At 36.2% G+C, this 10,606-nt stretch overlaps 1 protein-coding gene across 1 annotated transcript in view; it reads right to left on the reverse strand.

The window, feature by feature from the left end:
* Positions 1 to 6,169, reverse strand: part of CEP126 (centrosomal protein 126) — a 145,295-nt gene extending 139,126 nt beyond the window's left edge. The window contains exon 1 of the mRNA XM_024760348.1: positions 5,770 to 6,169. Within this exon, the coding sequence (XP_024616116.1) occupies positions 5,770 to 5,897 (128 nt within the window). The 5' untranslated portion in view covers positions 5,898 to 6,169. The remainder of the gene's footprint in view (positions 1 to 5,769) is intronic.
* Positions 6,170 to 10,606: the final 4,437 nt, after the last annotated feature.

The following is a 10,606-nucleotide window of genomic DNA, read 5'->3' on the forward strand; positions in this document are numbered from 1 at the left end:
CATTCATTTGAAATTTACTGTATAAAATTCAACTTTCTTTAAATAAGTTGAATTGATATGGTTAATTGATGTCCGAGCTTATTTAGTTACATTTCAACTGGCATTAATGAATGCCTTTACCAAATTTATCACAGTATTTTTCTGTTTTTAATGATTTTCAAGTTTTAAAAAGTGGTCATTCAATTACCATTTTCAGTACCTCATCATTAGATGTAGATGCGTACAAGATTGTACTGAAGTTATTTATTGCAGGCATGCCTATTTGTCTTTTTAGAATAAATAGTGTGTTTAAATTTTCTCCCCTCAAAATAAAGGTATGAAATTCTCTTTAAGAGTTCTATTTAATCAAGATTTTTTTATATGTCATAAATATTAATGGTAAAACAGAATATAAGAAATACATTAAATAATAAATTATGCTATACATAAGTTGTTAATTCAAACTGTGTTAATTTTAGGATCCTGCAGTGCTTCAGCATCAACATAGTAAAAAAAACCTTATATATTTCAAAACAAGCACATCTATTTGAACTTTTTGGTCATCTGAAACTTTGCTAATGGGAGCTTTCAATTATGTTGCTATTTAACCATTTTTATGCCATTGCTCATAATTAATTTACCTGTATTAAAAATTTTGCACTACCTCACCATAAACAAATACACACACTCACACACAATATTTTTACTTAAAGTTTCTTTTGAAGGATTTATAAAAATGAAACAGAAAGGGAAGCAACCTGTTTTTTTTTTTTTTTGTTAGCATAGAAACAGCTAAAGATTTAGCTTGTTCTTTTCTAATAGAGTACTTTATTAGAAGGAGTCAGACTTTAACAAGATGGCTAACTACGAAGTCACAACATGGCAGTGGAGTAAAGTGCAACTTCCTTTCAGGGTACCCAAGAGCAACATTGTCGGGGGAGAAAAAGGAGACATTGCTTTGGCTAAGGTGAGAAATATGCAGGACTATGATGCATGTGGAGATAATTCTGATCTCTGTTTAACATGCTTGAAGTCTCACCACAGGAACATAAAGAAAATCACAAATGTAACGTTTGTAATAATGTTCTGACAACTATATATTGTTAGATGATTTAATTAAATGTCTCTTACTCTATATAATATACACACATATTATATATAATACATGTATAATATTGCCTGCCGAGTTGTAAAAAATACTGCTGCCTTTGCATCTCTTCAAAGTATGGTATCCAAATTTAAAAAATATTAGATGGCTGGTTAAACTTTTATTTTTCATACAAGCTGTGTTGTAAAGGTAAGATACTTCCATAAGAATCACTGTTAAATACTTGTTCAAAGGAAGGTAATTTTTATATATTTAACAGTAAAATAACCAACCAACAACAAACCCATGAATACTACGGGCACGTAATACATAATGATTATAATTTAAAAGCATAGCCTAATCTACCCCACGTCATCCTCATCTCTTCTTCTCCCAATTTAGTCTTTTTCTAATTGTAGCTCATTTAGGTTGTTTTAAATATGTTACCATCACTAATAACTATGAATCATATAACCCATACTCTTGTCAAGTTTATTAGAGCCATCCAGATTCTTTTTCTTCTTCTCTGTACCTCTCCACAGACTTGGTTCAGATGTTCTAAATCCCTTGCCTGGACTACTTCAGTAGTCTTCTAACTCATCTTATTACAGTACTCCTAAACTTGCCATCCTCCATTTGAACCTCCACAAAACCAGCTAAACAGAAATCTAACTGGGTTTCTCATTCTTTGCTATTCTCTAAAATCTCCCTATCACCTTCATGATGCATTAAAAATTTCTTGGAATATACAGCATTTTATAATCTGGTCTGTTTTTTCAACTTCATTTTTCAACATTTCCCTGCATGTCTCCGATGCTCAGCCACACTAAGATACTTATTAACAGAACAAGCCATGATGTAGTATGCCATTATCTTTTGGCACTTGCTGGCTAATTCTACTCATCCTTTCAGGGACACCTCAAGAAGTTCCTCCCCTGTGAAGCTTTTTCTAACCCTCACTGGATGACTTGACACCCTCATGGGTACGTCATATGTGTCTCCTCTGTATTTCTGTAACTCCAATGCCTGGCATGGTGCTTAGAATATGGTAATGGCTTAATAAAAGCTTACTGAATGACTTCCTTGGAGAAAATTCTCAGTAGATAAACTAGGACAAAAGGTATACACATTTTTATAGCTTTTAGTGCCTCACAGACAAATTGGTTTCTAAAAGGGTTCTATAAATCTACATGTCATTAGAAATATATGAACATGAGTTTCTACACCTCACGAGCATAAGGTAGTACTTTTTTTATAGAAAGACCGAATGGAAAGTCATGTTTTATTATGTATGTATTAGCAAAATAGAATAATTGCCATGTTGGGCAACTAATTTTTATTTTCCTCTTTGGTGAATCGTTAGTTCAGAGTCACTGGACATTTATCTATTGAGAATGTCATTTAAAAAATCAATTTCAGTAAATTCAATAGAGATAGAATAGTGTAAATATTAACCTCTATCATAGTTACTACAAGTATTTTCCCCAGATAATTTGTTTTATTTAATTATACAATTTCCCCTTACACTGAAGTTTTAAATTAATGAGTTATTTTTGAGATATTTTTCACTTGAAATTGATTCTTTCTTTTCAAAAGGTAAAGTTACTATACCTTCAAACTATGAAAGTGTTGAAGTTCTATTTTCTGTCAGTTTTCCTTTATGATTTTGTATTTATTTTTATATTTACCCTTTTTATCAGTTCAAGCATATTTTGGAATTTAGTGTAAAATGTGACTCAAGATAGAGATGGTGAATTTAGACTATGCTTTTTTAGAGGTTTGACTAAGGAGACAGGAGATATTAGAACACAGTTAAAAGGGTTTGATTGTTAGTTTTAAGGATAGTTAACACCAGAGCATGTTTACAGGCTGTAGGGAAAGAAGGCTATTTGAGAAAAGTTGTAAGTAAATTGTAAGAGAGAGTTAGGATAATTTACAATCCAGGGTTACTGAGAAGAGAGGTGATGAAAATAGGACACAAGTGAATGGATTCACCTTCTACAGTAAAAGTGATATCCCATCAGTGAGCCTGGAATAAAAACAGGGTAGGGGATTGAGGGTGGTGATGGGAGTAAGGTTTGTGTTGTTTGTTGGGAGGGACCTGAGGGAGTTCATGGCATCCATTCTCTTATGAAGTATTGTAGTAAGACAGTCTACTGCGAGTGACGGGAGGTGATCAAGATCTGGCACAGAAACTAATTAAGAGGAACAAGAGAGAACCCTGTTCTTGTTCTGGTGAAGCTGGAAACCATCAAGCTGTAGCGGTTTTGTGATTTTTCCTCTGACAGCATTTTTATTGTTGAGTGAAGGAGTAGAGAAATAGGGTTGTAGTAGTTACTGGGTGGTTGAGGAAGAATAGGAGTGCAAAGAACCAAGGATGTTGGTGAGAGAATATGTGTAGATAATTAAGAATAGGGTGTAAACTGGGTAGGGAATAAAGAGAGGCAAAGTGGGGGCTAGGATAAAATGGAAGGGGAAAAGACTGGAGATATTTATGAGAAAATAAGAGGCATAGTGTGAAGGGGACATGAAAGAACTTCACTTTTTTATTCTATTTCTATATATATTTGAATTATTTTAAGGAATTGAAATTATAGAACTTCAGCTAATTTTAATTAGATGAACTTCATAAGGCTTTGTTCCTTGCCTTTAGAGTCAGGGAATTCTAACCTGAGTGAGAGAACTTCAACAGAAAGCTGGATGGCCTCTGAGTATTGAATTCATATTTGGAAATCACATGTAGAAATTTTACCAAGCCACTTGCTTATTTTAAGTCTGCAGTTCATTTTTTAAATTTAGTCATTAATTCAATAAATTTGCATACCTACTTTGTACCAGGTATCCAATATGAAACATTACAGATACTAAGAACATCCAAAATAATACAAAAGGTGCTTAAGTGTTTCTCCAACTAGTAACATAATGATATTCTTGATTTAGTGTCATAGTCTTTATTACGTTCAAAATAATTCCTCTATCCCAATTTAAATATATATACTAATTTTATATATACTAGCAAATATATATATATATAAACTAGCAAAAAGTATATATACTTATATATACATACAGATGCATATATATACACACATACTAGCAAAAGTTGTTGGATTTTAGCAAAGCTCTGGGCATCTATTGAAATGATCATCTACAACTTTCTTAATTTTAACTATATATTTATAATTCAAGTATATTTTTAGTAATACATTTCTTTATAGGAAACCAACATAATTCTGGAATTATGTCTATTTGGTTTTGTTCATTTGAGGTACTGCTGAATTTATTTACAAATATTTCCTTTGTTCTATCAATATTCATACCTCATAAATTTAAAAATATTAAGTTTATGACCATTTCACTAATGAAAATGATGGAAAGATACACTTTGTCAATGAGCCACTTACAGTGCTTCCCTATTTTCTGATTTAGCTGTAAATCAGAGTCGGTGTAATAGGAGTTCGGGGTCCAAGAAAATACAATGTCAAGGGGACAGAATCAAATCCATACAGAAAGCAATACAGTTTATTTCAGATTACTTCTTGAGTGAGGACAGTTTTGAGAAGTAGTAAGGGCAAAAGCCAAAGTGAGTGGAGTTAATAATGAATAGATGAAAAGAATTAGAAGCTGCTATTGCGGTTAGGGTTTCTGAGAAGTTGACTAAAGAAAGAAAAGACAGAAGGGTTAAAAGCTTGAGGAAAGCATGATCAGAGGGGGGGATATTTTACCATCAGTTAAGCTTTGTACATATCTGTCTTCCTCACTAGAGTTGTATCCCAAGCACCTAGTTAAAGAGCAGGCACTAAATGAAAATTGATTGACTTGCTTTTAAAAGTGCAACATCCCAGAAGTGGAAGACAATAAGGATAAGAAAATGGGGTTTAACTTGAAAAGTGAAGACACTCCATTCTCTGACAAGAACGAAGATCATTATACAGCACCATCACTACCAACCAAGTCCTTTGAGAATACAAAGGTTACACTCTAATTATCATAACATTCTCTGAAGGAATAAACATGGTTTACATATTTTGAAAACAAAACTCTTTCACTCTTTCAATTTTCTACAATGCAACCAACAGCAATCTCAAAGGTGGGCTAGACCAATTCTTAGGGACAGATCAGAGATAATCCAGTGCGAAGCCTCCGGGTCCTTTGCTTCTAATTTTCTGTCTGTTGTCTCTCTGACAACAGCCTGGGCAGAGGATGGAAAACAAAACAAATTAACCAACTGTGTTAGGCTTTAGCAGCTCTGGTAAATAAATTAGGGAAGTGCTAGGTTAACTGTTAAAACGGACTGTTTCAGGAGAGCAAAACATTTTACCTATTTGTGGAATTCTTTTCTCCAAGCAGCATGATTAATCAGGGTGTGGATAATATGAAGTAAAGAGCATAATGGCATAACTTTAGAAGACAAAACAATCCCCATAGAACACACGGTTGATCTATTTGAAAACTCACAAAAAATTTACACCAAAGTTGAATGGGGGTGAGATAACAAGGTGGCCAGGAAAGCGGTCCTAGAATAGGATAAAATGGTATTTCAGGTTTAAGGGGAGCAACGACAGTTACTGAATCAAATATCCGCACTAAGATGACTAGCTAGTTTCTATCACCTTGCATCTGTGATAATGGGAATCTAATGGGAAAAAAGATGGGCCCCGCTTCCAACATCGCTACGCCGGCAGCCACGGCTGGAAGGATACAGGTAAGCGCCAGGTCGGTGACGCCCGCCGCTCAACCGAGGGCTGAAGGGGGCTCTGACGCGGGTGTCCGAGGATTCAGTGCCCAGTCTCGAGACCGCGCTCCGGGCTCCGGGCCTCCCGGTCATCATCCTTCATTCACCTCAGCGCCGCCTCTCGGCTCGCCCCCAGAGCCTCCCTCATGGCAGCTCCGGCTTCCTCCTCCTCCGCCCCTCCCTGCACTCCGTCTCTCAGGCCCCGCGTCACTGCGGCGGAAAGGTTGGCCGCGGCAGCTCTGGTTCACGCACAGTGGCGCTCTTGGCTGTGGTGGCGACGGCAGCTGCAGCAGCGGCGACCTTGCCTGGCAATGGCAGAGGTGGCGGCCGCGACCCCAACGCCTCCGCCATGTTGACAGCCAACCGACACCGCGTCCTTCGCGACGGCTACCAGGGTGTGGGGGCGGGGCGCCAGAGGCAGCCAATAGGAGGAGCGGACTACCGCTTTCTCCCCCCCACCCCTCTGAGCTCACTGTGGGCGGCGGCCGGGAACCCTAGCATCCTCAGGGACGCAAGTCTTCGCAGGAATGCGGAGCTGACTTGTTCCTCGGAGCCTGACTCCGTTCTACCTCCCTTTTTGTGATGATGTTTTCGTGAGGGTATTGAGAGTGATGAAAGACAGTGAGACGCAGAATCTTCAGATACAGGCAAACGCCACCGTGGGGATTCTGAAATGATTGCCTCGGGGATAATTCAGGGTAGGATTTGTTGTTTAACTACCGAGTCCTGCTGTGGGGTTTGAGTTGTGTCTTTCTGGAGCATCACTATCCCCAAACACCATCTCTTTTAAAAGGCTTTGTGGAGTGGAAATTTCCTTTCTCTACATTCTCTCACCCACTCCCTGACGCTTCTGCCATTCCGTCTGCAAGTCGTCCTCCTTGCCATTTCCCTACTTATAACGTCGCATTTCAAAGGCTTTTAATGGTGCCAGCCTTGCTGCCAGATTCTGGAAATAGATCATCGGCGGCCAGGAAAGTAGTGCAGATTTAATTCAGTAATCTCCTGGGAAGATATGCCAAAAGAGATCATCATATTGAAATTGTTTCAAGCTCTTATGGAAAATTGGATATTTTAGCCACCAGGTTTAGTGGTTTTGCAAGTAAAAATTTGAAAAAAGGCTGAAACTCCTTTTTGGAGTTCATTTTAAAAGTACATATAAATTCTGACTGTATTTCAGCCAGGTTTTTTTGTTTTTTCTTTCTTTCTTTCTTTTTGTGTGGAAAAAACTCCCAGATTGGAAGCAGAATGTACAAACAGAATAAAAATCACTCGCCCACCATTCAAATGCCTCTGTCTTTGTGATTCAATTTGTTCATTTTTAGAGTTCAAATAATAAACTTTTCCAGTTGAAGCTATTTAAAACAGAGTTTTTGCAAAGTTGGATACAATGACTCAAATTGGAATGTGTTCTGGTGACTGAGATTCAAAAGTGCCACAACAAATCCAGTTTTGAGTTAAAACACAAAACACATAAGCCCCCTTCAGGACCATGCCAAGAGGGTAGAATAGATAATCTTGACAAAGAAAGGCTAAATGTGTATCCTGGGATGATTAGCTATCTTTGCAAATTTTTAACTGGCCTAGTCACAGGAATTTAAGTTGATTCTATTCCCACTGCTATCATCACAAGTCTGTTTCTCCAGGGCCAATTTGAGAGAGAGTAAGCAAAGTAGGGCAGTGTAAAGTGCAAATAAAAATGAGAAGGTTGTGCTTACTGTTTGAAGTATTTGGGCATGGTTAGCCTTCCTGAAAGTCTAGTTTTTCTATATTATTAGTTGATATCTCATCACTCATAGGCACCTTATTGCTTTGTCACATGGTGTATTAGCATAACTTGGTTTCTTAGTTGCTTACAGATGTTTACTCTTATAATCATTTTTCATTCAAATATTGCTTTACAATGATATCCAAGAAAAAAGAAAATTTAAACACAATGTTACCAACTTTTTTAAAAATTACAGATCTATTTTTTCACCTTTAAATTATTTATTTCTTTCTTCAAAATTTTAAGCAGTTTTTTCATGTTTTATTTAAGTTGTACAGTCCTTTATTAAGTTGTATTGATTCTAAAAAAGGCTTTAAGATTAGATATTTGGATAATAGAAAGATAATTTGAGACATTTATAAGTTTTTTCTCTTGGCAGGAAAGATAAGTATGATTTAAGCAATAAAAAAGAGTATTACATTAAAGTCTCTCTATTTTGTTAAAGAGACATATGAATTAAATATAATGGTTAACTTTTCACACTTCAAAAACTATAAAATAATTCATTCTTTTATGAAGGAAATAAATATTGAGCACCTACTATGTGCCAAGCACTTTCTGGGTGCTGGGATACAGTAGTGAGCAAAACTTCAAAGTCTCTATGCTCATTAAGCTTACATTTATTTTTCTTTCCTACTAGAATATATGAGGTAGTGAAAAGTGCTATGAGGAAAAATGGAGTAGTATAGAGGGATAGAGACTGATGTCAGTTCTATTTTAGATACGGTGCTCAGGGAAGGCCTCCAAGGAAGGGAAATTAGGGCAGAGGTCTGAATGAAGAAAGAAGGTTGCCACTCAAATATTTGGATGAAGAATATTATCTAGAAGCAGTGGGTACTTTAAATACAAAAGGCTCTGAGGGCAGAATTTTATTTGATATGTTCAAGGAACAGCAAGAAGACCACTGTATCTAGAAAAGAGTGGGGTAGGGGAAGTGTGCTAGGACTTGAAATTGGAACAGTGCATGGGGGATATCCTTCTAGTGCAGTGGAGACTTATGTAGTATACAAGGGAGTAATATAAAATCCAGCTTCCAGTGGAGGGAAAGCCATTGGAGACTTTTGAGTAGGAGAATAAGATCTAATTTAATCTTTCAAAAGGATCACTCTAGTGGCTATGGAGAAGCTAGGCTACAGTCGATAAGGCTAGAAATGAGACTAGATTGAATGTTGTAATGGTAGGCTGGGTGAGAGATTATGGTGGCTTGGACTAGGATGGTAGTAATAGAGGTGGCAAGAAGTCTTCCAGATTTTAAACTTGAGCCAGTAAGATGTGTTGATGCATGGTTGTGGCAAGTGAGTGGAATTTTTTTAAAAAGTGTCAAATGTGACTCTCAGATTTGGAGCTGGAACCAACTGCCTAAAGTGTATTGCCATTTCCTAAAATGAGGAAGAGTAGGTTGAGGGTGGGAGAAAGAATAAGATTTAGGTTTCAAATATGTTAAATGTGAGATGCCTATTAGACACCCAACTTCATTAACATGGTTTCAGAAATTGTTAATGATGTTTTGTTTACAAAAGAAAATATAATAACCAATTTATGGTTTCAAAACATGTTCACGTAATTTATCTAATTTGGATACCATTATAAATAACATTGTGAATTATGTGAGGCAGCATGTGATGGACAATTTCTTGAGCTTTCACTTTCATCTTGGCTGGGGCTATTTTTTCTTCTGCTGAAGTATTTTCTTGCTGAGGCTATTACTTTTTCTGTTGAAGTATTTTCTTGCTCAAGTAAGAATTTCCTGAATTTGTCTCTGGGCATGCTGTGAAAGAATAAAGTATATTAATGTCTGACTGATTTAAAATTGCTAAAGTTTTGCCATCTTCTTTTCAATCTTATGAGACGTCAACTAGAAATTTAAGATTAAAGATACATACTCGTCTAGTTCTAATATAGATTTTAAAGGTCATCAATATTGCCAGCAATGTTAGAACTGTATTTTAGAGCAAGTCAAATAATAATTATGATAATAATAAAAAAATAATAATTATACCACCTAACACTTGAGTACTTGTCGTGTCTCTTGCACTGTGCTAAGTGCTTACATATATTAAATAACTGAATCCACACAACAATCCTCATTCTACAAAGAAAGTAAGCTATAGTGATATTAGGTAATTTTGCCCAAGTTTCCAGAGCAAGGGAGTGGTGAGTCAAGATTCACCCAGGCATTCTGGTACCAGAGCCAGCACTCCCAACAACCCCCCCACCAAGCTGCCTCTACTGAGAAATTTTCAGTAGAATAAGAGATAAGAGTGTTTGCATTTAAATAGTGCGTGAGGATGTAAAGTCAGAAAATAGATAATTTGTTTAAGATATTACTTCATTAATTGATACCCTAATGCCTATACCATACCAATCACTATGCAAGTACCATAAAAACTATGATCTCTGCCCTGTTGTTCTTGGGCTAGGAAAGGAAATGGATAAAATAATACCTTGAATAGGAAGCAAGACTCAGGAAAATCTTAATTTTAGGATAGTGAAGACTTAGGCATGCTTAAGTGGTGAAAAACAGGAGCCACTATCATGGAGAATTTGAAAATTCATCACAGACATTGATCTATCAACTTTCAGAGAGTGGTAATTTTCAATTACAATAGTCCCCTTATAGTCACAATTTTTGAAGTTTTGACACTATTGATGTAAAACATATAAATCAATTAGAGTCCTAGAAATTTGGCATTATGTGGTTAATGTGACCATCACTGACAGCTAAATTCAGTTGCAAACATATTTTAAGTCTGAATTATCTGCTCTGGGTGTCCACACTGGTTAAATTTCTACTTAGTATTTTGTAGAAATAGTTCCAATGTAATATTCTTCCCTCTACATCACTCATTTCTACTTTTTTACTATTTTTATGCAAACTGGTTCGCAATTATAGAGTTATACCTTATCAAAGGCATTTTTTCCTAAGGGCAAAAAAAAAAAAATCTGACATAAAAACTAGATGATGCTATAAATTCTTGCTTGCTTACTTGATTTAGCTACCTAGCTGGCTGGCTACTGCCTGTATTCCAAAAGCATGGAT

The sequence above is a fragment of the Neophocaena asiaeorientalis genome, unplaced genomic scaffold, assembly GCF_003031525.2.
Source record: "Neophocaena asiaeorientalis asiaeorientalis breed wild unplaced genomic scaffold, Neophocaena_asiaeorientalis_V1.1 scaffold601, whole genome shotgun sequence".
Classification (NCBI taxonomy): domain Eukaryota; kingdom Metazoa; phylum Chordata; class Mammalia; order Artiodactyla; family Phocoenidae; genus Neophocaena; species Neophocaena asiaeorientalis.